This window comes from Ailuropoda melanoleuca, chromosome 4 (genome assembly GCF_002007445.2).
Source record: "Ailuropoda melanoleuca isolate Jingjing chromosome 4, ASM200744v2, whole genome shotgun sequence".
NCBI lineage: Eukaryota > Metazoa > Chordata > Mammalia > Carnivora > Ursidae > Ailuropoda > Ailuropoda melanoleuca.
This window is the reverse complement of record NC_048221.1, coordinates 20,556,991-20,582,993: the sequence shown is the minus strand read 5'-3', so window position 1 is coordinate 20,582,993 and position 26,003 is coordinate 20,556,991. Positions and strand designations below refer to the sequence as shown.

The window sequence follows — 26,003 nt, the reverse complement described above, 5'->3', positions numbered from 1 at the left end:
TAATCTGCTGAGATGTGGCAACTGGCCTTGATGTAGACTCCAGTAATTATAATATGGAAGCAGAAATCCTTGGTTCTGATTTATATCCTGTCTATTAGAAGATTGCCTAGTTCCACAGCATGAAAATTCTTTTCACTATTATATGGGCAACTAGATCCAAACTTTGGACCCAGTACTTTTGTGGGTATTCAGCACCATCCTTTAAAAACAAACATCCATAAGTTCATGTGACTTTGTAAATATGCAGTTACGTTCTTTCCTTTGCTGATTTAGAGTATACATTACAGATTGCAGAAAGTCTTTTTTCTTTTTAAGGTTTTTTTATTTACCTATTGGGGGGTGGAGGAGCAGAGGGAGAGGAACAAGCAGACTCTGCGCTGAGCACAAAGCCCGACACAGGGCTCGATCCCCTGACCTGATCCAAAACCAAGAGTCGGACGCTTAACCGACTGAGCCACCCAAGCGCCACAGGAAGTCTTTTCTAAATATTAAGGCAGAGCATTTCTTTCTAATCAATCCTGGAGTAGTTTTTGTGATTTTATTTATTTTTTTTTATTTCACTTCTTTCAGAAAACCGATTGTTCCTCAGAAAGAGCCCTCACCTTTGTTGGAAAAGAAGATCCAGTTGCTAGAAGCTAAATTTGCTGAGTTAGAAGGTGGAGATGATGATATTGAAGAGATGGGAGAAGAGGATAGTGAGGTCATTGAGCCTCCTTCTCTACCTCAACTTCAGACCCCCCTGGCCAGTGAGCTGGATCTCATGCCCTACACACCCCCACAGGTGACGGTGACAGGTTCCTGTTACTTGTCTTATTCTCAGCTTTGGTTCATTGCACACTCAAGCCAAGGGAAGGAGACATCCAGCCCCCACATATATGAGCTTCAGCCTGGAATTCTGCAGAAAGGAAAAGATTTTTTCTTTCTTGATGCCACTAAGAATTTTAAATTTCATGTCTTTTTAAAACGTATATAGATAGCTGTTTTTAATGGCACGTTTAGTTGGAAAGCTCTCCCTGTCCTGTGTCAAAGGAGAGCAATGAGGAGTGGCATCGCCCTGTTACTGTAGCTTTTACTGCCCATATCTTTTCAGTCTCTCCTCCTATAGATCCTCATCTGGGTGAAGGTGATCCCTTTTGGAATTTTTTTCTCATTCAGAATTTTTCCAAGACATATTTGTGAGGTCACCATTACAGATTATAGTCATGGAATTCAGTGAAACGTTCATTTATTTCTTATATGGTAAATGTCAAGGAAGAACTCTTTTGACCAAGGAAGTGGCCAGCTATAAATTAAATGTGTCTGCAGAACATTAACTATTGAATCACGTGTTCCTGGCTTCCAGAAATCTTGAGCAGTTAACCAGATGCAGTGTTCTGATGCGCTATAAGAGCTTTCTGTCTTACAGTCTACCCCAAAGTCTGCCAAAGGCAGTGCAAAGAAGGAAGGCTCCAAACGGAAAATCAACATGAGTGGCTACATCCTGTTCAGCAGTGAGATGAGAGCTGTGATTAAGGCCCAGCATCCAGACTACTCTTTTGGGGAACTCAGCCGACTGGTGGGGACAGAGTGGAGAAACCTCGAGACAGCCAAGAAAGCAGAATATGAAGGTAAATAGAGTCTAGGCGCAACTATCTCAGCTTTCTAGGCAAGGGGGTGTTTTCAGGAATGCACGTGCGTAGATAGGTTTTACTCTCTCGTTCTTACCACTTGTACATGAACTTTGTGTTGGGGACTGTCTCAGATGGCTCCCATCCAGCAGTTTAAATGCCAGCCTTGTCTTGCCTGAGCAAGCACTGCCCCTGACTTGGCCTTTGGTCCTGGTGGGGTGGTTTGGTTTTTTTTCTTTTTCCCAAAAAATTTCTCAAATATTTTGCTATTAAAAATTGCATGGTTTTCTTCTTTCATTGAGTCCTGTAAATACACGTGTGTTGAGCTGGGGAATGATTGTACAATGATGTTAAATGAGAATTTTGGTTAAAATTCATCTGAAAGGGGGCTTTCAAAATCAGGATATATTATGGCTCTTGATAAGCCACATGTTTAAGCTCCAGGCTGAGGCTTGGCTGAAAGCGCTTGGTTTCCTAGGCCAGTTCTGGCCTGTGCTATGTCTGAATTCATAGCTACTTTTACGGCACTTGAAGTCTCTGATAAAGCTCAATTGTCTTCATTTTCCCTTTGCTCTGTAATTAAATTATTTTGGGCCATGAGCTATCATTTAAGGATTTGGTGGTTCTTAACCTTTAGGGACAAGTACTTGAGAGAGATTTTGGGTTTGTTTTTGTTTTTGTTTTAATGTCAAGCATACCTTTAATAAAGAAATGAGTATTGAACATTAGCTTAGGCAGGACTCTTGCCTTTGGAGCTATAGTTTTCCATTTGGAATTGTATGTAATGGTTCATTTTGCCAGTTTAGAGCTGTCTCTCAGTGGTTCACCACTCTGGTCAACCATTACTCTTCTTGGCCGGGTCTAAATCCATTTTTTCCCAGTAAACATAAAGAAATTAATTAAGGCTGCCTCCTTTATTAAAGTGTACGGTGTTTCCAAAGAAATTTTTTTAAAAAAAAGATTTTACTCCTTTCATTTATATCAATTGATTGATAATTATAAAATTATCTGACAGGCTTCCCCAAAGATTTCTTCAGAATCCTAATCCTACAAGATGTTCAGCCAGAAAAACCTTTGTGGCAAAACCAGTTTGAAAAGTACTCCAGACACTTTCACTCTTGGAAACTTACAGTGCATATTCCCATATTAAAGTCTTTACAGTAAACACCTGTTTTTTTTTTCACCTGGCATTTTCTGAAACTTGACCCAAGTATTCATATACTATCTTTTAATATCATAAAGAACAAATAATTTGCAGAACACTCTTTAAGAAACCCCAGTCAGTTCCATAAGAACCTCAAGCTTTGGGGGGAAAAAAATAGACCCTTGAAGTTTGTAAAGCTTTGATATTTCTGACCTTAAAGAAAGATAAAACCAAATTTATCACTCCATTAGAGGAGGGTTGGAAATGAAGCTCACATGGGTGTAAACCCCAGTCTAGGGCAAATGAAGCCTGTACTGTGTGGCTAGTTATTTAGAACGTGAACAAGAAAGACAAATGTGTCTGGATGCAGTGTAAAAGTAAAAACACTGGAGCAGGACTGAAGAGAGGGAGAAACGACGGCTTCTAGGAAAGTCTCCCCAATTCCAAGGGGAGTCTGAAATTCAGGGAAAACTGAGTGAGATGAGCTGTGTATGACTCAGCAGTGTCTGCCTGAGACACAGAATCTGAACTTTTGTTGTTTTGACCAAAATCCAATTTGAGTTTGAATTCAAAACCCAAAAGTTTGGAGTTTGGCTGGCTTCATTTAACAATTCTCTTTTCCACCACAGCCTGTTGGGCTCTTCCCAGAAAGAGCCGACAGGTAGCCAGTCCAATATCTGATGCATAGATCTGAATTTTTCTTTTTTCAACTTTTTTTTTTTTTTTTTTGCTCTCCCATTTTACTGTCATTTGTGTAATGAAAATACTAGAATTTAATGTGGGGGTCTAGGTCATTCAATGTTTTTTTTATTGCTAGCACAAGGAAATGGGTTGTTCAAATGGCCTTTGTCCCTCATGCTCATTGTACAGAGAATCTGTAAACTGGGACAGTGCTAGTGAGTGATGACTGGCCTATCCAGGCAACTCTGCCGCAGCCTAGGAAGCTTTGACTTGCTTGACTTTCACATTCTTATACACTAATGGAGGACTGGAGCTGTTGCTTCTTGATTCTCTTTAAAGCTGTGGGATCTTGAGCTATTTTCCACTCCTTAGATCAGCCAGCAGTAGTCTTTTGAATTCCACGTTGGAGGGTCAGTGTGTGGCAGTGGAATGTGCTATCATGAGTCAGGGCCACGTGCTGGTGGTTCTCTCTGTAGCCTTGGACAAGTCACTACTGTCTCCCAGCCTCAGTTTGCCCATGTGAGGAATGAGGAGGCTTTCCTATTTATGAATGGTGAAGCAAAGTAAGCCCTGTATTGTGGGAGTTTGGGGAATACACACTTGTAGAGTTTTCTAGTAAGGGTCCAGGCTGCTAGCTCCCAAAAAGACTGGGAATGTGATCGTTGGGGACTACTGGCTATGGACGTGCAGGACAGAACAGCTTAAAGGAGTAAGGAGTGTAGCAAGGTGTGTTCCACAGCCCAGAACTGGCACAAGCAAATACTCCTCTGGCATTTTGGATGAAATAAGAGTGAATTCTTGGAACTTTTGCTGATTTAGGATGATTTATGGTCAGTATTGAACTGCTCAGCTTCAGGAAACCTGGTTCTGTCAGTACATGTCCATTGCTTTATATGTGTATACATATTCCCTGCTTTGACTGTAGCCTGGAGTATCGTACTTTTTTTTTCCCCCTTGGGGTTTATTAAACCTGACCTCTTGGCTTCAGTAGGATGTAGAAAGTAGTGTTTATTTTCCCCGAAACCTTGTGGAGGAGGCAGTAAGCTACTTTTCCCTTACAGAGTTAATTTTCTTCAGCTGCTAAACCCCATGACACTAATGACAAGAGTCCTCAAATCATAGTAAAATTGGGTGCAAGGAATCAGGAAAATAGTGTAAGTAACAATTGTGCCAAAAATTATAATGGGCCATGGAATTGCTTCATGTTGAAATTATAAATAATTTGTAATGCTATTAATACTAGAATAATGGTAGCGCTTCTCATCTTCAGGGTGCCTTGTGAGATTAACCATGTTGGTTACGCTGGTGACGTGTTTAAATAAAACCTGTGCTTTCTGAATGTGTGTTGCAGTCTTAACATTCTTGAAATCTTTGCAGACCAGTTCTCAAGATGGGATAGGAAAGCTGGACTCTAGGTTACCAAGTGAAATCGGCCCGACTCCTCCTGTGTTGAGACTAGTCATCTACTGTTCCTTCCGTTGAGACAGAACTGTTGCCTGTGTTTTTACTAGTCCTGTTGAATGCAATGGATGGTATTTTGAATTCCTGGGTTAAAAACAGAATTGAAAATCTGAAATGCCTTTACAGAGCGGGCAGCTAAAGTTGCTGAGCAGCAGGAGAGAGAGCGAGCAGCACAGCAACAGCAGCCGAGTGCTTCTCCCCGAGCAGGCACCCCTGTGGGGGCTCTCATGGGGGTGGTGCCACCACCAACACCAATGGGGATGCTCAATCAGCAGTTGACACCTGTTGCAGGTAAAAACAGGAGCTAAGACCATTTTTTTCCACTTTAAGAAATTCCTTCATTTTTTTTTTCTCCACTGAGGAGTAGGCCACAGTCTCTAGGCTTTTCTCATGGCAGAGTCAAAGTTTGGAGTCGTCCATGTCGTCATTACCTCGCCTCTCCCCTATGGGCAGTGCCACCCCTCTGCCCCAGAAGTGGGCCCTGGGCCCAGCCCTGGGAATTGGTAGAGAGCAGCTCTAGCCTGGCTGGGCACGGTCTGGCGACACTCTCTGCCCAGACCGCTCTTGATGTAGAGCGCTGCAGCAGAAGACGTGAGCACACCCTGAATTCTGCTCTGGAGGGACTCCCGAGAGACAAAGCTAGTGTTCAGGTGATGCCGATTCTCCCGTCTCATTCCAGTATTCAGTTTGCCTTGTTCTGCTGCAGCCATCCTTAAAAGACTGACCATTTAAAAGGATTTTTGACAATGAATTGTAAATCCTTTCTTGGTCACTAATGTGCATGACTGCTAAGTGGAATACAAAGTCCTTATTCAATTCATTGTGCCCACTCTGTAATGCTTTTCTATTTAATTACATTAAACTGCATTTTCTGTTAGTATCCCAGTCACATATTTTTAAAAAAAAGAAAAGAAAATGATGAATGTGGTTTGCTTGTGTGTGTTGTCTCTGGTTCTGGTGGCCATAGCAAATTTGGCTATTCTTGAATCGAATATCCTTGTCTGACCTGTCTCCAGTGAGAAGCCTGTAGACCACTTCTCGGGTGCCTCCTTCGTGATCTCCCTAAGCCTGGTGAGGTCCATACAAACCACCTGAGTGTCTTCTTAGGCAAGCAGTCTGACCTCTTTTCGCAGGGAGTCTATGATAGTGTTGTTCAAGGCAGGCTCATTGGGATGCTGTTTTTGTTTTTGCTTTTTTTGTATTTGCTTTTTAAGGAAGAGTAGCATAGGATAACTTTTCCATTGTCGCTCCTACCTTTTGTGATGGCAAGTTCTCAGATGCACTGTCGCTGAACTCAGCAGTTGCACTCGCCAGAGCACATCTGAATCATGGCTTTTCAGTACTTTCAGTGTAACTGATGTTGATCTAACAAATCTCATAATCGCCTGCTCTATTCCATGGCCCATTTTGGTTAACGGGGTTCCAGAGGGTTTTAGAAATCAGGCCTTGAACATGGGGACTTTGAAAGTTAGAATTCCCTCGTTGGCATCCTGTTTTGTTCTGTTTGATATGTGATATTGTAGCACTGTGCCCTTGACTAAAAAGCCCGGGGATGCATTAACAAAATGAATTCAAACAGCTAAAAACATTAAAACACAGCAGCTGCAGCATTTTAGCTCCCTGTGGGGGAATAACATCACAGCGCTCTGATGGGTGAGGAGGTGGGACCCCTTCTAGAAAGACCCTGTTCCATTATTAAGCATGTGCTGCCCAGATTCCGGGCCATGGGAGTGAAGGGCAAGCAAGCATTCTCTACAGGCACCAGTCTTTGTCCACAGCAGGAACTTTGCAGCTGAGAGGGTGATTTTTCATGGGTTTACAGATTGCTTAGGGCCTAAGTCATAGCCTTGTTGCTGTCTGAGACCAGCTTTGCTTACAAGCATTAAAGCTCATTTGAACACATGTGACTGGGATAATAAGTGCCAAAGTACAGTTTAATGAAGACAAGTGTCATGTCTTTCAGTTCTTAATAATTTCTTCAACCACAGCCCCTGAAGGCTGCGTTCAGATGGGCTTTTGTAATTGAAAGCAAAGCCTCCTCACGTTCTTAAACTCCCACCTACTTATCCCTAAAAGCTGTATCTGGTGGTGTGGTTAGAAGGCAGTTTGGTAGCTTTGGATCTCCTATGTTTAAGGTGACAGTGTCTGTACAAAGGTAGTTTCTACTCTCTGAACTCTCGTTTTTAAAAAATGAAACTCATAATCCTGTTTCATGTGTAGAGGTATTATTTAAAACTCACTTTTCTGGTTTGTGTAATTATAAGTTTTTCAGTCAGCTTAGATGTGACTAACGAAGCAGAGGCTGAATCAGTCTCAGAATTTTCAGTAGTTTTATAGCTTCAGAAGACTAAACAAACTTTTATAAACAAATACCTTTCAAATAATCCTTGAAGGAAAGTCAAAGAGTAAAATCCTTAGAATCTGGAGTTTGCCACTGTTTCCCAGGGTCCCTCTACAACGAGTACTTTATAAAAATGAGCTTTGGCACCAGTCCCTCAAGGTCCCTTTGTGCAAGAAGCTGTGGCCAAAGGTGGTTGCATTTTGGGGGGAGTCTTACGTTCTGTTTATTGGGATCATTTCAAATCCCAGAAGAGTCAAGTTGTTTTTCTTGCTTAAAAAAATGTCATGTGGCTTTAAAGGTCTTTTGATACGTGAGTTTTTGACATTTTGAAATGATTTTCTTCCTTTTACTCCTTTTGCCAAGAATACTTGTTTCTTGAAACTCTTCCCTAGCCAGCAGAAAATATTTTGTGTTGTGAAGATGCATTTTGAAAATAAAGGAATAAAAGCCTCTGTTCACAGAAATTCTGTACCTCATTTAAAATGTTCCCTGTTAACCGAAGATTTATGTGAGGGCTTTTGTGAACTCGGAGACAAAAGTGACAATTGCATTCTCTCATGCCAGCAGAGCCTGATTCTCCAGCTATTCCTTCTGAGGTCTGCGTGCCCGCTACCAAGTGACTTGGGCTTAGTTTGGCTCGGGAGGGTTGAGGTTTTATCTTTATTTTACATGTTTTGAGATCTAAAGATGAAACATCATCCATTGTGATGGCTCTTCTCTGTTCCCCAGCTCAAGCCTGAGCATGATCCATTTTTACCAGTAGTGGTGGGGCTAGAAGGGAGGAGGAAGCCTTGAAAAACTCTCGATATCCCGCCCTGCCCCCAGCTGGAGAAGCATGCTTTGTGATCAGGGCTGTGCGCCTCATTTCCCTCCATTCCAGTTTCCCCTCATGTGTACCCATGATAGGCATATGAGTGTGGGCAGAGTGGAGTGAAGGGGTTTCTACTGATCAGTTAGAACCGCAGTCACAGAACTGGTCACTCTGTTTGAACAGCTTGCAATAATCATGACCTTGGGAAGGCGTTACTGGAACTCCTCTTTATTATTATTTAACCGAAAACATGCAGCGTATTTATCCCAGGGAAAATAACTACAAATAATAATATACTAAGTACTAATTCATCCACAGATGTTGGATTTCATATTTGTAACTTTTTATTTTGTTCATTATTGCAACAAAATAATTGCACTAATTGCCGTTATATCATGCAGTACTAAGGGCGCTTTATTCATTGGTAGTGCATGTGGGGGGATTTGTTATTACTTAGCTCATGTTGCATGTTAATGATGCATGTCTGAAATTTGTTGTGTCCTTCAAGGCATGATGGGTGGCTATCCGCCAGGCCTTCCACCTTTGCAGGGCCCAGTTGATGGCCTTGTTAGCATGGGCAGCATGCAGCCACTTCACCCTGGGGGGCCTCCACCCCACCATCTTCCGCCAGGTGTGCCCGGCCTCCCGGGCATCCCACCACCGGGTAAGAACTTCATCCTCATTCACTCATTAATCTCATCTTCATATTCTCTTTTTTCCTCCGTCAGCCAGTTGTTCCAGGAGGTACCTGCTGCCTGCTATGGACAGGCCGTTCCTCACTGAGAATCCCAGGGCTGTCAGCAGCAGGGCCTGTCCTGTGTATTGAGCAGGCAGCTCGGCACCTGTGCCCTCGGGCACCTGACTGCCTAGTGGCAGCACAGCAGACCACGGGGCGGAAGGCATACTCGCACCCCACTCAGACAATTTGACATATGCTCAGAAAGCCAAATTCAGCCTAGAAGGTCACGCCCTCTTTATCAGTGAATGAAGTGTCCCAAATTGCTAGTCCCAAGTCACATATAAAAGCACTTTCGGTCCTGAGTGCACTTCTTCCTCTGGTTCAATTCTTACTGAAGGATTGATTGTCTTCTATATAGAATTCCTGCTTCATCTCCTGCTTCTCAGCAGCCCTTCTGAGGGGATTGCAGAGTCACTGATGATGATGAAATCCTTCAGTCAGTCATTCTAGGAACAAAAAGGGGGGGGGGACAAATTTGCAATGAACACATTTTCTGTATGTGAGTCCCCTAAGAAGTATGACATAACATTTTAAAGAGCAGCATGGCCCCACCTTACTGACTGCAGACACTGATTTATCTGTCAACAGAAGCTCAGAATTTATTTCATGTGGAAACACATAAATGGAGTTCAGGAAGAGTTAGAGGTTTGCTTTTTAAGTAGTAAGTTGAAATATTGTGAAAGGCAAATCACAGACTCCCACACTAATTGCCATCATATGCAAAAGAGCTGGGCTTTAGCTATAATCTAGTTGGAGGGAATGTGACCTGAAGATAACTTAGAATAGCATTTGGTCCATTTTCCAGAATGGCAGCTAAAGGCCTGGCCCGGATGACAAAATGTAGAAATGTTAGATTTGCTTACACTAGTACTATGGGTTATACGGAGTTCCTGACAGTGCCCCAAAGGTGCCCCCAGCAGTGTTTACGGCGAGTGAACCTGGGGGCTTGGCCTAGAGCCTCCAGCCACGCTCCTGTGAGTATTGCTTAGAGAGGGGCCAGAACCGCACACACAAGTGTTTGATCCAGATGTACCCAGAAAAGGAAATGTTTATGGGAATGGGTGCTTCATTATAGAAATGGTGGCCTGTGTGTGAGTTGCTCTTGCAGCAAAAGTCAGTCATAAAATGGGTGTGCCCATGTGGCAGGTAGAATTGGCCTTCATTCTGTGCCCTCTCACCTTGGCGTAGGGTGTCTGACTGACTCAGACCAGGTTGGAGTTGACTTCTAGGTGCAGGTGGTATCACTGGGAGCCGCATCTAAGGCCAGTACCCTCTAAGTAGTGGATACCTTTTGGTGGATACTGGGCACACGGTGTCCCTTTCCCCTTCTTCAGGTTCTAACTTGCAACTGAAGGAGGCATGCACACACTTGATTTTAGTCAGGGAGACAGGGAAGAACCCTTCTTAGTGCACACGCGTGCGCGCGCACACACACAGAGGCACCTGTCAGCTTAGGCTTTGAGGAGAGGACTCAGGGAACTCTGGTGACTCAGTCCACATTCTCACTGACTTCCTCCTTGCATGGCATCTGTAAACAGGAAGCAGGGAAGTGCACTCAACACGCGCGCATGCACATACACGTACACACACACATCTGCTCAAGCTTTGAGGAGAGGAGGACTCCAGGGTCTCTGGGGATTCAGCCCACATTCTCACTGGCTACCCCCTCGCATGGCATTTGTAGACAGGAAGCAGAGGGAATTGCTGAGTTGTTTGTGCCCTGCAAAACTTGAGAAAGGCAGCTCAGGGAGGCCCCCTGTGTTGTGGGATCTGAGGAGAGTGAGTGTCCTGGGTGGCGGGTGCACGGGGGTTGTTAATATGTTGCTGGAGCAGCAGCTTACCCACCACAACCTCTTAAACCAGTCACAAATAATCATGGGGATCCTGCGATGGGGATCCAAGTAAACTTCTGGGTACTTATAAAAATCCCTGCTTTGTGAACAAAAAGTTGATTTTTACTTATTACTTCCTCTCTAACAAATATCTGATACTTCCCAGAAGTGGCCTTTAGCAATTCTGAACCTTAGAATAGCGGATTGGTTCTGCCTGGCCAAAATAGCAGCATTGCAAATCCAAAGAAACTAGTATATGAAGTGAGCTCCTTTTGATCCTTCTTTGCACCCAGCGGGACTTGTTGAAAGTTTAAACAGCAGCTCACCAGGGTTTCTCAGCTATATCTTATTAGTTTTTAATGAACCGGGACCCTTGCTTATTTCAGCATCTGATCAGTGAATGGACGGTCCTGAGATTGCAACTGCCCCAGACACTAAATTTAGGACATGTAACCATTATCAGCTAGTACCTATGGGACAGAAATTGTTTGTGAGGAATCATCAAGGGAAGTTTACAGAATTATTAGCAGGTACTGAGTACGAATTATTAGTAGAGTACCAAGTACCATGAAACGTCTTTCCCTTTGTCATTTTTGCATCTGAAGTGACAGCGGCGGGGCTGATCTGCTTCCAGACGATCCTTTTCACAGTACCGCTCTACCAGATGGGAGTGTCCTGTCTGCCAGCATTAGTGACTCCTGTTAGAAGCAGAGGTGCTGGGGGCCTGTGAGAGGGCAGCAGGGATGTGCCTCCAGTCTCCACGGGGCTCAGTGAACTGTGCCCTTGTACAGCCTCTTCCCTTGTGCCCTGCTGCCAAGCCCGACTGCAGTACCATTACTGCCAAAATGAAACCTGGGCTTCACTTGCAGGAAAATGTGTTATCAGAAGAAAAATACTTTGAAAGCAGAGATATAGTCCAACTACAGCTTACCTAAGGGAATACTAGAATTTTATGTAGGGGTCAGAGCATTTCTAAGCCATGAATAATTAATGCACATCTGACAGGCTGTACTAGCATTATACTTAAAATACCTAGAAAACAACAGAATGTGAATTTTCTGTGTGAATGCTGCATCCCATTTTGGGTGCGTAGGGTTCCTGTCCACAAAAATTCAAGGACAGAGATCCATAGGTTTACATTATAAATGGCATCATTTCTTATCAGTAGTTTTTCAGTAGTCCTCTCAACGCAGAGCCTCTAACTTTGCCATTGCATTCTGAATTATAGGTGTGATGAACCAAGGAGTGGCCCCTATGGTGGGGACTCCAGCACCAGGCGGAAGTCCATACGGACAGCAGGTGAGCCTCCCAGTTGGATTTTCTAGGACTTGACAGAATTCATGTTACCCTCTTTCTCAGAGCATGTGTCAGGTATTTTTTTCCCCTCATCATGTGCTCTGTGCTCTTTCAGGTAGGAGTTTTGGGGCCTCCAGGGCAGCAGGCACCACCTCCGTATCCTGGCCCCCATCCAGCTGCCCCCCCTGTCATACAGCAGCCAACAACGCCCATGTTTGTGGCCCCCCCACCGAAGACACAACGGCTTCTGCACTCAGAGGCCTACCTGAAATACATTGAAGGACTCAGTGCTGAGTCCAACAGCATTAGCAAGTGGGACCAAACCCTGGCAGGTAAGGAGAGTCCTTCTCAACGAGATTTGTGAAATCTCACTGCTGTTGGCATTATATTGTGGGATAGATATCCATTTTTCGTTTAGAAAGCTTTTTTGTACATTGACATCACACACTAAAAATGGGGTTTTTGCTGAATTTCTAAGTTTTGTCATAAATATCACTGCTATCTTTTTAAGTATGTTCTGAATTTTTTAATTCTTCTTTAGGCATTTGGGCATTAGTGTAGATGCATTTGGGTAAATTAAAAATTCTTTCAGTTCAGGGGCATCAGGGTGGCTCAGCCAGTTAAGCATCTGCTTTTGACTCAGGTCATGATTCCAGAGTCCTGGGATGGAGCCCCATATCAGGCTCCCTGCTCAGCGGGGAGTCTGCTTCTCCCTCGGCCTGCCGTGCCCCCTGCCCCTTGCTCTCTGTCAAATAAATAAAATCTTTAAAAAAATTCCTCCAGTTCAACTTTTCAAAAAGAAAAAAATGTTGGAAAACCTGTTTCAGTTAACCTATTCAGTTACTTATTTAGTTCAGTGGACTTAATGTGTTTTCAGTACATACTGAAATAACTTGCCTGGGGCTCTGGGTGGCTCTCTGTTGGTTAAGTGTCTTGACTCTTAATTTTGGCTCAGGTCATGATCTCTGGGTCGTGAGATGGAACCCCATGTCAGGCTTCACACTGGGTGGTGAGCCTGCTTAAGATTTTTTCTCCTTTTGCCTCTCCCCCATAAGATAAGATAAGATAAGATAAGATAAGATAAATAAAATAAAATAAAATAAAATAAAATAAAATAAAATATAATAAATAAAATGACTTGGCTGGTTTCTGGAAAGAAAGGTAAAAGTTCCTACTCATCATTCCTCATTTCTTCTTTTTTTTTTTTAGACTTTATTTAGAGAGTGCCAGAGTGCAGGAGCAGGGGGAGGGGGAGGAGGAGAGAATCTCAAGCAGACTCCATGCTGAGTGCAGGACCCAATGTGGGGCTTGATCTTACAACCCCGAGGTCTTCATCCATGAGATCATGAGCTGAGCTAAAATCAAGTGTTAGATGCTTAACTGACTGAGCCATCCACCTGCCTCTCATTCTTCATTTCTAAACCAAATTTGATCATTTAATTTCTTTCAGAATAATAGGTATGTTTTCCCTTTCCTCACATTTACCTTTTTAGGAACTTTCATTAACACTGAAGAAATTATTAATTTTTTAAAAGATTTATTTATTTGAGAGAGAGAGCAGTGGGGAGGGGCAGAGGGAGGGGAGAGGGAGAGAGAGTCTCAAGCAGACTCCACCCTGAGCGTGGAGCCCAGCGGGGGGCTGGATCCCATGATCCTGAGATCACAACCCGAGTCAAAACCAAGAGTTGAACACTTAAACCGATTGCGGCACCCAGGCGCCCCTGAAGAAATTATTAATCATCAGTTCTGCCTGCGACACAGTATTAGTGATCTGATCTTTTAGGTGTTTGTGCAAATCTTATGTTCCCATTCATAGAGAATTATGTTATATTGTGCAGCTCTTTTGTGAAGTCATTATTATAAATTAGAAAATTTCTAAAATTTTTAAAAACGATGATGCCTAATAAAATGATAGAAGACATTTGCTTGGAAATACTCTGTGGAGTTAAAATTCATAATACTTAGTCAATAATGAATGTTATATGTTTTAATAAATAATCAGACCTTAGGTCTGAGGGGGAAATTGTTACCTTAAAATTCCTACTTTTATTTCTCTTGTGTGCATTTTAATTTTCAGCTCGAAGGCGCGATGTCCATTTGTCAAAAGAACAGGAGAGCCGCCTCCCCTCTCACTGGCTGAAAAGTAAAGGGGCCCACACCACCATGGCAGATGCCCTCTGGCGCCTTCGGGATTTGATGCTCCGAGACACCCTCAACATTCGCCAAGCATACAATCTAGAAAACCTTTAATCACATCAATTACGTTTCTTTTATAGAAGCATAAAGAGTTTTGTGGAACAGTAGCCATTTTAGTTACTGGGGGTGGGGGGAGGAACAAAGGATGATAATTTTTATTGCATTTTACTGTACATCACAAGGCCATTTTTATATAAGGACACTTTTAATAAGCTATTTCAATTTGTTTTTGTTATATTAAGTTGACTTTATCAAATACACAGAGATTTTTTTGCATATGTTTCCTTCGTTTAAAACCAGTTTCATAATTGGTTATATATGTAGACTTGGAGTTTTATCTTTTTACTTGTTGCCATGGAACTGAAACCATCAAAGGTTTTGTCTTGGCTTGGGGTTTTGGTTTTTGGTTTTGTTTTTTTATAAAAGAACAAACAAAATGAAAAAAAAATACGCACGAGAGTTTACAGATTAGTTTAAGTTGACAATGAAATGTGAAGTTGGTCCTAGTTTACATCTTACAGAGGGGAGTGCACTGGTGTCTGCTTCACGTACCTGAGTATCTTAAGCCGCTTCGGCAGAAGCTGTTTTTTACAGGTGAAGTGAAAGGTGGTTATTTTAGGTTACAGGTGTTTGGCAGACCTGGCACGTTTGCTCTGTTAACTCAGAGACTTGCTGCAGACATCTGAAGTCGGTGTTGTGCACCCTTGTGCAGCGGGTGCAGCTCCCACACACCTGGGCGGGGGGCACAGGTTCTGGGCTGTTAGGCAGCTGTGGTGTCAGTTATTCTTGCAGAACATGTGCACAACCCTGAATTATCTTTAGTCTTGGCAGGTAAGTTTAAGGGTACTTTTGATCTATTTATATTGATTTCACAATGTATGCCTATGCTTGTTAGATGATTTAACATTTTAAATCTCTTATATTGAAACGTCGAAGTTCACCTTGAAGAAAGCATTGACATTGAGGTGTGCATAGAGGTGATTTATTTTTTAAACCTAACACCTAACATAGGGAAGGGAGTGCATAACCAGATATGAGCTGTGTCAGAAGCGTAAATGTAAAAAAGTGTAGATTGTCTACATATGCAAGTATGTTTCGTATCTTTATTTCCTCACCAGATGTGGCATTTTTTTCCTTCTAAGTTTCAGCGTTGTAATTCTCAACCAGAAATTGAAGGCTTTCTAAAATGTTTTTTAAATTTAACTTGTGCTTTTGAATTTCAGGAGAAAGTAATTATAATCTAAGAAAATACTCACTTAAAAAGACCATTATGGATCCCAAACACTTGGGGTTGACCCTTTCTCTTTCATGTGAGCCTAGAATGAACATCTGGAGGCAGCGTATGATGCGCAGACAGGTAGAAAAGCACCACACCTGGGTTCCACTTGAGGTTTTGAAACCTGGTTTTTTTGTAACAAGACTGTTGCCATTTTGGTGGAGCTTCCCTTGCTGTTTGTAAATTGAGAGAGTGACTCTCACAGGATACTTTTTTCTTTTAATCTGTTATGAATCAATACCTGGATATTTAATTGCCATTCTTACTAAATCATGGGGACAAAAGTGTGTAGAATGGAAATAAGTCTCTTGTATTCTAGATACTTTAAATACAGGAGGCCCTGTAACTTAATTGCCTATAGTCAACCACTGGATCTCAGTTTGCATCAAGTATTTTAAATAATTCTGAATTTTAAAAAATGTATTGCAATAGTATGTCAGTACCTTATTGTTAAACTGAATCAGATAAAGAAATCTTCAAGTTCCTAGTTATTTGGGCCATTGAATCATCATGGACTGTATAATACAATCAGATTATTTTATTTCTAGGCATCTTGAATTACACCAAAGAACCTGAAATCTAATTTTGGTTAAGTTATTTATTTATTTCATGCACCCATTTTATTTCCCTTTTAAGGTCTGGATGAGACTTCTTTGGGAAGCCTCTAAAAACTCTTCACTGTGGGCTAGGTGAGGCATTAGAAGCTGGGGCACTCCTCCTCCGGGCTCCTTCCCAGTGTCTAGAGGTGCTGTAGAAACCATAGGTCCAACCAGGGGCTTCCCTAAGGCGGTGCAGAGCCGGGCCAGGGGGCCGGTAGGCAGGCCCTAATTAAGTTTAAAAAAAAAAAATCTATGTATTTATTTTAGAATCATGTCTTTCTGTATATTAACTTGGAGAATGTCACTTAATATTTAGGATATAAGATTTGAGGTCAGCCATCTTCCCAAAAAAAATAAGTAAAAAAAAAAATTTTTTTTAAATGTCCTGACTTAAGAAAGTACAAGTGAACTATATACTATCTTTTTTTTTTTCCCCCATGAATTTTAGGAATTAGTGATATGGCTTAGAAAGTTTAATGGCGTAAATGTTTTCAAAATGTAAGTTCATGTGGAAAAGAATTTTGTTTATTTGGGGGAAAACCTATAGGTTTAAAATAGTATGTCAGCCAACTGATTTAAAAGACCTTTGAACTGCTTTGTTTTTGAACCCACCCTTGTCTTCCTATGAAGAACTGAAAGGGGACACTTCTTTGTGTGAAATCTCAAACTGGTGTTGTTGACTTCTGAGCTTGAACATTTCAGACCTAATTAAAACTTGGTTTATTCTAATTTCTGTATCAAAGGAGGTTTAAGTGGTAACTAGTCTTATAACATGTATGTATCATATGTTTGTTCATTTAAAGCTTTTTAATCCAAATAAAAATGGAGTTTGCAAAGTGATTTGGATTAACCAGGTTTGGTTGTTCTGTTAAAGCTTGTGTCAGATGTTAGGTTCAAGCCGGTTTAATTCCTGCAAGCCTGGACTCTATGCTGACAGGGGTATAGCCGCCAATTTAAGGGAACAAAGCTGCTCGGGTGGAGGCAAAAGTCAGTAGCAGACCCTGGTTCAGGGCTGAGGCTGCCATTAGCGCAGGCCGAATGCAGTCACACTGCAGCTCGACGTGCCACACGCCAAGCCTCACAGGCAGGCAGGCAAGGAATTCCTAACATGTCCTCATCGTGGGCAGAAATACAGGTTGAAACTAAAACTGTAGAGTCACTGATGGTGGAAGGTAAGAAAAGCATGTCTTGTGTCATAAAGCAAGTGTAAGCCCTTTCAAACAGCTGTCTGCGGCCAGGAGAGACCAGTGGCCCAGGTGTGTCTTTAACATGCTGTAAGTCCTTAAAAACATGACCACACTTTCAATAGAAGTGTTGGTAAAAATCAACCAACTGTTTTCCTCTAATATCACTTTGCAAATCCCTGTGGCTCTGTACCCCTAAGTGTTCAGGGCTGTACTGCCATCTGTGCTCACGAGCATATTTTGAATAATCATTGATGAATAGTTAAACATTCCCACTGAACACTGTGAGCAAACAAATACTGCTGAGTGGTACTCTGTTCCTTTTTGGTTTGGAAGTGTGCTAGATCAGCTGAATGAAAGTTCAGAACTGAACAAATGAATAGACTACTTCTATCCCCAGAATAGATGTGGCATTGGTATCTTGTGGGTTGCACTTAAATGTGGCAAGAAATCCCAAATTTAATGCACATGTGTGAAGAGTACAAACGGATACTATACTGCTTTTCTAGAAGAGAATTGCTTTGGAAAACACCATGGTCCAGATGTGTACTTTTTTAAAGAGAAGTAACTTGGTGTGAAAAATTCAGATTTACGAAAAGAGAGGAAGAGAGATCAACGTGTTTAAGATCTGAGATTTAGGCAAGACTTCCAGAATAGAGGGCAATCCTTTCGGGTCCCCTCCCTCCCCGGGAGCTTTGTGTTTTCACTTTGCTATTGCTCAATAAACCATGCTTTGCTGTGGCGAGGGCGGGGGGGGGGGGGGGGGGGGTTGGAGACTTCCAGAATAGGACCGTTAGACGGATCAAGATTAGCTCTCATTTATTGAAGATTTACTGTGTACCTGAGTAAGTTTCCCTATCAGTTCATTTGATAAAGTGAGGCTCCAAAGCCCACATTCTTTACCCAACACCACAATGGAAGTAGATTTCAAGCAAAAAATGCTAATTCAATTTTTGTCATTCTAGAAATACGGTTTTTAAAATATGGGTTAATAAATGTTTTGCCTTGTAGTTTACACTAGGGGGCACTGTAGTTCTATAATCAGCATATAAGAGCATTGCTTTTTAGGTTATTAAAAGTTCCCTTAATAGTTCCTGTGTCTGATAAGTCAGAGTCATATTCTGTAATAGAAGGGTTAAAATCTGTTTTGAGGTGAAGTTAAAAAGCTTTCACCTCGGTTAACAAAGGTTAGTTTTTACTCTCTAGCATGCAGACTAATGTGCTCTGAAAGTATCTTTGATTTAACGCAGTAATTGCTTGCCAGTCTCCCTGCCTTGAAGTGAGACATTTATCATCTTCAAAGTTTTGTTGTCCTTCAGTAAATCAGCACTTTAATATATATTTTAAAAAGAAAACTCTACGGAAGGTTAAACATGAATTTGTAGCTAGTGATTCCCTCTGGGGTGCAGAAGGGGAGGTGGGCCAGGGAGGGAACCCACAGCAGACACAGAAGTTAGCTGATGGTTTTATTAGCATGTACAACTTTCCTTTGTAAAAGGTGTAAATTACATATTCTCTCTCTGTCTCAATACTAAACTAAAACTGGGGTGGGGGAAACATGGAATAAGGCCATATAACTGGGAGAATCCTACCACAATTTAATTCCTTATGCTGCAGTTAAACCACTAAAATGCCTATGAGGGTAGGTTCAGTAGGAACTCTCTAGGCACACAAGTGCACAGGAGAACTTCCTCCTTCTCCCTGGTGCTGTGGCTCAGACTGGTCTTCACACTCAAGACATCTCTGCGCAGTGATCTGAGCTGGTGCGGGTAGTGCTTGAAGGGGATCTGAGTAGTCGGTGGCTTGCTACTTATACTGAATTGGTTCTAACATCAATGGACTAACTTAAATTAGAAAAAACCCTAGAAAAACTTGGGAAGGTATGTTTGTGGCAGAGATCTCTCACTTGAGAATACCCTGTGGCCTTAAGCATCTGCTTCTGTATATTCATGAGCAATCATTCGAAACCACTGTGAAACTTAGCCTTCTTTAATATATAGATACGTTCTTGTTTGAGTAGATGTTGGTTGTAGTTATCAAGCATGGATTAAAAGGAAAAAAAATGGATAAAGCCTTTGCTTTTTCTGTCAGCTGACCCAGACTTACTCTGGGTCAAATTACAAAATCACTCCCCAGTAGACTGAGCCTCTGCCTCTGACTTAGCTGAAGTCTATGGTGGTTTTATGGTTGCTTCTCAGTGCGAAGGTCCACTTTCTCAGGAAAGCAGCAGTATCTTTATCTTTAGCAGCTGGAGGAAAGCACGTCTTCATCTCAGGTGTGAAGCCTGTCCCCTCTGGAGTCCTCATGGAGGTCCAGCCCTTGTATGTTAGTGGGGACAGGCAAAGGAAGGAGTTATTTCTGTTCACAAGAGCACCTGACCTGAGTAACGTGTGGTCAGGAATTCCCACCACCCTCACACAATGGTGACAGATTGGTAGCTGGCAGAAATGTAATCTGCATCATTATCCTGGTTTAAATAATCTTGTAATAGAGATTTTACGTCCATGATTAAATCTGAATGCTGCAAAAAAGTAAATAAGGTTATCAGTTTGTTGCCTAAAACAAAAGACTTCACAAACAATTCAGACTGTACTAAAAAGCATCCTGCTTGATCCTTGAATTGTTTAAGAAATATTTCATGGAATAGATTCAATGGTCAGGTGTGTTTCAGGAGGAAATGGTTTTTCCAATAAGTGCTGTCCAGCAGTGACTTGGGAAGTATTGAAGCAGACAGGAAAACTATTAAAATTCTTTGTAAAGGCAGTTCTGAATAAGAACAAGAGATCTGAGAAGTACATTTTCAAAGGAGTTGAAATCAGTAGTGAATTTCGTATTCACTTTATTGATGGCTGAAGTTCAGTCTCTGATGCATTTTCCAGCCTTCTCTGATACTGTCGTTCTGAGGCTTTTCTACGGTAGACATCATCTGTGTCAAATAAAAATTTTACTTAGACTTTTAAGAAACAGGAATTAAAGGTACTCAGATCTAATTTAACCAACAGCCTAGGTCTGTCAGCTATTTCTGAATCTCACTGTTTAACTCAACGCCAAAATAAACATTTAAAACAAAACTTGGGGGGCCCCTGGGTGGCTCAGTCGGTTAAGCATCTGCCTTCGGCTTGCTCGGGTCATGATTCCAGGGTCCTAGGATGGAGTCCTGCATTGGTCTCCCTGCTCAGCGGGGAGCCTGCTTCTCCCTCTGCCTGCTGCTCCTCCTGCCTGTGCACGCTCTCTCTCTCTGACAAAATCTTTAAAAATAAAAAAATAATGAGTTAAATGAGGACTATGTTAATACAGCTCTGGACTTCAATAGCATGGTAAGAGTCCATGTCTTCAAAGATAGGATCATGTCCTAGCACACCTCTTAGCAATGTTTTAAGACCTTCCTCATTTCCTTCCCTGCCTGCCCCCCCCCCCGCCCCACAAAATGTCTATTTTCTCTGAAATCATCATTAACTGAAGTGCCTCAAAGGCACTTCTTGCCCCAGGCTCTCTGCAGCTCCCTCACCCACACCCAGGAACTCAGGTAGGGAGGTGAGGTCAGTTCCCTTGTTCTCGGCTGCTGCTCTTCCACACTGCTGATTCTCCACCCTTTCTTGGCGGCTTTTGCATCTGCCCCAGTCTTCTCTGCGTGGGTACCTGCTCTCTACTCCCCCCTCCAATCGCTGAAAACACTGGCATTTAGCTCAGGCTGCTTGACCTGTCCTGTGCCATCTTCCCAGACAACAGCACCCACCATGGGGATGAAGCACTAGCCCCTTCACCTCCTTGACTTCTCCAGTCAGCTTCTGCCGTCTACCTGCAGTGCTCTCGGAAGTAATAAATTCATCCTGCTCTGACCACAACCTCTGCTACTTTCTAGTCGTTCTGTCCTAGGACCTCTATTACTTCTTCCCCAGGCACCTGGCCCCTGAATAAGCCCCTCAGCCCCAACTTGTTCTCTCTAACTGCTCAAACCAGCTGCAATTCCCTTCTATCAATATCAGCTTCTTGACACACCTTCAAAACTCCAACTACAGATTCATCCAACTGCCCTCCTCCATCTTACTCTCTGCTTGCTTTGCACTTGGGGCCAACCAATGCATTTAACTGGGCCCACTGTGATGCCTAATAATCCTGTTTCCTCAGTCATGACCCTGACCCTTCAACTCACCCCCAGATGGCCATGAACTTCTTCACACAGTCATCAGTAAAGAACTACTCCAGCTAACTTCCAAGGGCTACTCCTATGGCCCTGCTCTGATCCCAACCTGTCCTACCTTCTCAAGAGCCACTTCTCTACAGCCTCTCTCCACTCCCCTTTCCTGACCAGCATCGTCACATCTTCCAAGTCTCCTGGTGTGGAAAGGAGGGCTGACCTCCCATTCGCATAGTCAGACTTCCTGGACCTCCTATCTTCTGTGATAAACCCTCCTGGTTTCCCTCCTTGCCTCTCTGGCCACTCCCAGTCACCCTTAAAATGTTGGGATTTGACTCTGACTTTGATTACATATCTGCTTTCCAATGACCCACAAACCCAGATCCACGGCCCAGATCTGCCTCCTGAGCTTCAAATCTGTATAACCATCTCCACCCTCGCATGTCCAAAACAGAGTCCAGACTGTCCTCCCAGTGTCCCCCCTGCACCACACCAACTATCCTACCAGAAGTCTCATCTCCTGAGTCCACTCAATCACCAGGCCCTGTTAGTACCACCTCCCAGGTGTCTCTCCACTCCACTCACTCCTTGGCATCCTGTCTGTCCCCACCCAACCAGGCTACCATCTCAGACCCGAACAACCACACAGCCTAAGTATTCTCGCCTCCTCTCCACTAGAAGCCATTCTCCTGTGTTAATCCACTGCTGCTTAAAACCCTTCAATCCTTTGGGTATATTCTTGGTTCTTCAGTCCTTCTGTGGCCCTGCCCAGGCACATTTCTAACCACTTCGTCCCTCACTCCGCTCACCCGCAGTCCCTCAAACACAGTAAACATTCACACCATGGCCCCATGTCTGCTCTTGCCACTAGCATGAGACACTTTCAACTCCACAAACATTCCCCTCATCTGGCTGACCTACTCAGTCAATCTTCAGGTCCCGCCTGACATGGTAACTCCCAGATGCCTTCCCTGCACCATCTGATCCAACTGAGGTACCTGCACCCAAGACTACCATTGTCCCACACACACACACTTCCCCTCACAGCACTGATCACACTTAATAGTAACTGTCTTTATGATGGGTCTCTGCCATTAGAGCTCTTCTGGAGTGGGGACTCTGCCTTGTTCATTATATACTCTCATGCGTGCTCACTGAATACTGATGAACGGATAAACAAAAAGACTAAATACCTTTGGAAAACACTAATGTAACAATGTTTTTAAAATAAGGGTTGGTGGGGCGCCTGGGTGGCTCAGTCGTTAAGCGTCTGCCTTCGGCTCAGGGCATGATCCCAGGGTCCTGGGATAGAGCCCCACATCAGGCTCCTCCGCTGGGAGCCTGCTTCTTCCTCTCCCACTCCCCCTGCCTGTGTTCCCTCTCTCGCTGGCTGTCTCTCTCTGTCAAATAAATAAAATCTTAAAAAAAAAAAAAAAAAGGGTTGGGGGGTGCCTGGCTGGCTCAGTCAGTGGAGCATGCCACTCTTGATCACAGGGTTGTGGATCTGAGCCCCATGTTGAGTGCAGAGATTCAAAAATAAAATCTTTTTTAAAAGAATTTTTTAAAAAAATAAGGGCAGGCCATTCACAAGTGATACATGTTTCTAGAGAGGGATAAAGCAGAAAGGACCCACGGGGTGAGAAAGCCCATAAGGGGAACCGGCCTTTCCAGAGCTAGTGCTCTGGACCTCAGTCGCAATCTAGAGGCGAAAGCCGTTCTTTCCACAGTGCTCGGCCCTGGTGCCAATGACTCTGCCCGGCAAAGACAGTGGTAAGTAAGTAGGCCAGGCAGACCGGCTCCTTCCAGGGTTTGGACTGAAGAATCCAGAAGAGGGCTGGCCAATTAGGAGTTTCCATGAATCTTCAGGATCCCACTCCCTTCCTTCTACGGTGCTGCCCGCGAGTCTGTTCCTTAGGACCAAACAACGTCACCGGCCTACAGGGACGAGGGGCAGGCTTGAGAGCAGGAGCGTCCTGCGTGGAGTCATGTGCTCTCCCCTGAAAGCGCAGGGACGGTCTCAAGGTTGGACGCCAATGTGCCTGCCTTAGTCGCCCAGCTTACAAGACAGCCCGAGCCGCTAATGGAACCGTACTTGCCCTTCTGACCACGGTAAAGGCAGCTCAGTGCTCTAAATGGAATGAGCGGTCTGCAACCCAAGACTGTCCCCCAGGAAAACGGGTCCCTAGCCGCCTCCCGCCTTCCTGAAATGAGACGGACGCTGCTGCACCCCCACTTACAGAAGGTCTCCTGGCCCACACGCAGTTTAATCATGATCCACTCCATCGTTCCTCCCAGGACAAAAAAAAAGGGCAGGAACCTGTAGACGCCGAATCGCTGCTTCCCGGGCACCCGCTGCAGGACCCGCTTCACTTGGGCCCTGGAAAACATGCCCGACCCAGGTCGTGGAGAGGGGTACGGCGGAACCGGGAGCGACGGGAGCTGCCCCAGCCCCCGGCCTGGAGCGCACAGTTACAGCCGAGTCCGAAGGTCGGGTTGCGTTGCTAGCCCTGCCCTGCGCCGCGGCCGGCCGGTGCCGAGCTGAAGGACTGGAGCGCGGAGCCCCCGACCGGAGCCTGGGTGGCCACCAATCAGAGTGCCGTGGGGCGCGCGGATCCGCCAATCCGAATGCGGTGGAGCGCGCGTGCTCCGTAAGGCCGAACCGAGCCTGAGGGAGCTGGCGCAGGCGCCGCGGCTCTGGAGGCGGGGTGGCCCAAGGGGGCGGGGCCTCCCGCGTGGCGTCGACCCGGCCCCGCCCCGACCTCCCCCTCGCAAGCCGGCGCTCCGAGTTGGCAGCGGCACCCCCTACTCTGCCACCGCCATCTTTTTTCTTAAAGTCCTGGTAGAGTGATGACCCTCTCTGATGGACGAAACGTGTACCGCATTTTACTCTAAAATGCAATTATGCAATGCTTTTATGCATTTATTTCGGGGTCGTGACTGATGACTAGAATTCTAAAAATAACAGAATTTGATAGGCATTCTTGAAAGCTGAACTTTATCATTATCACAAAAGTCCAAGCAATCACCTTGTGACAAATAACCCTGATATTAATAAAAACTATTCTGTATGGGGCACTTACCGTTGTGCAGGGACTTGTAGGTCACCTCCTTATTCGCAATAATCACAGAAGAGCAGAGTGGCTCAAGAACAGGGACTTGAAACCACATTCCTTGCTCCACAAAATGGGGGCCTTTGCTTTGATGCTGTGAGGATTTAGAGGTAATGCAAATAAAACACTTAACACAATGCCCGGAGCATAGTAAGTGGTCAATCATCATTAGCTAAAATAGGATGATGATGGTGGTGTAAATGATTTTTTGGGTGCCAGCTCTTTACATGTATTCCAGAAATCCCCTCTATTTACATCATCCCCTTTTATGGGTGGGAAACTGAGAAGTTAAGAGATTAAGCCAGGTAGAAGCAGAGCTCTGACTCCAGAGCCTTCACCCTCGCTGAGTCCCTTGCTTGCTGTAAAGGATGGTCACCTCATTACCTAAGGCTAAAAAAACAACAGGGGCCTATCTTTGAGAAGGGAGACAAATATTACACAATCTAAGAACATCAAATGAAAATTTGAAGTCAATAAAAAAAGTTTGGTGATGTGAACACAAAATATACAAAAATAGGCTGGAAAAGGAGGAGAAAGCAAGCAGGGCCCCTGGCAAGGGTCACAGCGTGTGATGCTGAGTGGAGGGGTGAGAGCTGCTTCCCGGATCACCTGCCCTCTCCTGGGGCCTACCCTACCAAGCTCCATGCACAGTGCACACACTGGCTGGAAGCTCACTCCAGTTTCTCTTGGTGGCTCTGGGAGCCTGTCACCGTGGGGCACCCATCTCCCGCCCTGAAGAGGCTTATATGTGGACAGGTCCCCCAACGTCTTCTTAGTTCAGCTGGGCTCCCATGGGCCTACTCTTTCGCCTCCATCCCACCCCAGCTCCTGGCCCAAGATCTGGCCCACCGTATGTAGGTTCTCAGCCAAGGTGCAGTGGATATTCAAATGCACACATACACCCTTAAACCAGGAGGAGCACCCCAAGGAACACAGAGCGTCCAGCTAGCCAGCTCCCCACAACCAGGGCACACGGGTGCCAAGTTGGCCTCGTCTGCGCCCAGTGCACGGCCTGGTACGCATGCGGATCAGGAAACAGCTCTAAGTAAAAGAAAAACAGGTGGAGAGTGGCTGCAAGCAGGAATGCAGAATTTCGATGGAGAGTCTGGAGACATGGCTAGAAAAGACCTCGGCACGGGGAGCAGGGCGGGGGGGAGGCTGTGCGGGGAAGCGGAGAGTGGGGTCGGTAGACCATTTGCTGAGGTCAGAACCAGGCAGATGCAGTGACCCGGGCCCACTGCTCTTCAGAGCACCGCTCGGTCGTCCTTCTCCGAGTTAAAAGTGGTCACCTGCGTAAGGTACAGGGAGGAAGCAAGGAGGGGCAGCTTCAGCGGGCGTCGGCGGCGCTGCGGGTCTCTGCGGGTCCCGGGGTCTCACCCGGCGTGGGGCTGGCACCGGGCGGCGCGAGGTAAGGGCTCTTTATTCGCTAGAGTGAAACGGGCCGGCCTCTGGTCTGCGGGGTACGGGACCCTCGGCGCAGGACTGGCGGGGAGCGGCGGCGGAGCTGAGGTCTGGAGGGCAGGGAGGGGGGATGGGGAGAGGGCAGGAGGACCCGGGAGCGGAGAGGGAGAGAGAGAACCGGGGGGGG

At 44.6% G+C, this 26,003-nt stretch overlaps 3 protein-coding genes across 22 annotated transcripts in view; 2 read left to right on the top strand and 1 right to left on the bottom strand.

Moving 5' to 3' along the window:
• PBRM1 (polybromo 1) overlaps nt 1-16,823 on the top strand; it is a 115,371-nt gene extending 98,548 nt beyond the window's left edge. For 11 of the 20 annotated variants that reach the window (XM_034658439.1, XM_034658437.1, XM_034658435.1 and 8 more), the window contains 7 exons: nt 571-781; nt 1,406-1,607; nt 5,020-5,184; nt 8,554-8,709; nt 11,845-11,915; nt 12,028-12,244; nt 13,990-16,823. In XM_034658439.1, the coding sequence (XP_034514330.1) occupies nt 571-781; nt 1,406-1,607; nt 5,020-5,184; nt 8,554-8,709; nt 11,845-11,915; nt 12,028-12,244; nt 13,990-14,162 (1,195 nt within the window). In that variant the 3' untranslated portion in view covers nt 14,163-16,823. The remainder of the gene's footprint in view (nt 1-570; nt 782-1,405; nt 1,608-5,019; nt 5,185-8,553; nt 8,710-11,844; nt 11,916-12,027; nt 12,245-13,989) is intronic. The other 9 variants (XM_034658451.1, XM_034658450.1, XM_034658448.1 and 6 more) reach the window with 3 other exon arrangements.
• Nucleotides 16,824-17,963: 1,140 nt separating this feature from the next.
• On the bottom strand, nt 17,964-23,907 carry SMIM4 (small integral membrane protein 4). The gene is made up of 2 exons (XM_002918996.4): nt 23,543-23,907; nt 17,964-20,093 (listed from the first exon to the last, which is right to left on the bottom strand). Exons 1-2 carry the CDS (start codon nt 23,691-23,693, stop codon nt 20,002-20,004), a joined length of 243 nt encoding a protein of 80 aa, XP_002919042.1. The 5' UTR covers nt 23,694-23,907; the 3' UTR covers nt 17,964-20,001.
• The window catches only part of NT5DC2 (5'-nucleotidase domain containing 2), an 11,515-nt gene continuing 9,203 nt past the window's right edge, over nt 23,692-26,003 (top strand). Inside the window, exons 1-2 of the mRNA XM_034657214.1 lie at nt 23,692-23,835; nt 25,664-25,823. Of these exons, the coding sequence (XP_034513105.1) occupies nt 23,692-23,835; nt 25,664-25,823 (304 nt within the window). The remainder of the gene's footprint in view (nt 23,836-25,663; nt 25,824-26,003) is intronic.

Coding starts and splice junctions, on each gene's coding strand:
- SMIM4 (XM_002918996.4), bottom strand. CDS start 23,693: ATGTTTTCCAGGGCCCAAGTGAAGCGGGTCCTGCAGCGGGTGCCCGGG. Junction 20,094..23,542: donor TGTGGGCCAGGAGACCTTCT/GTAAGTGGGGGT, acceptor TATTTGACACAG/ATGATGTCTACCGTAGAAAA.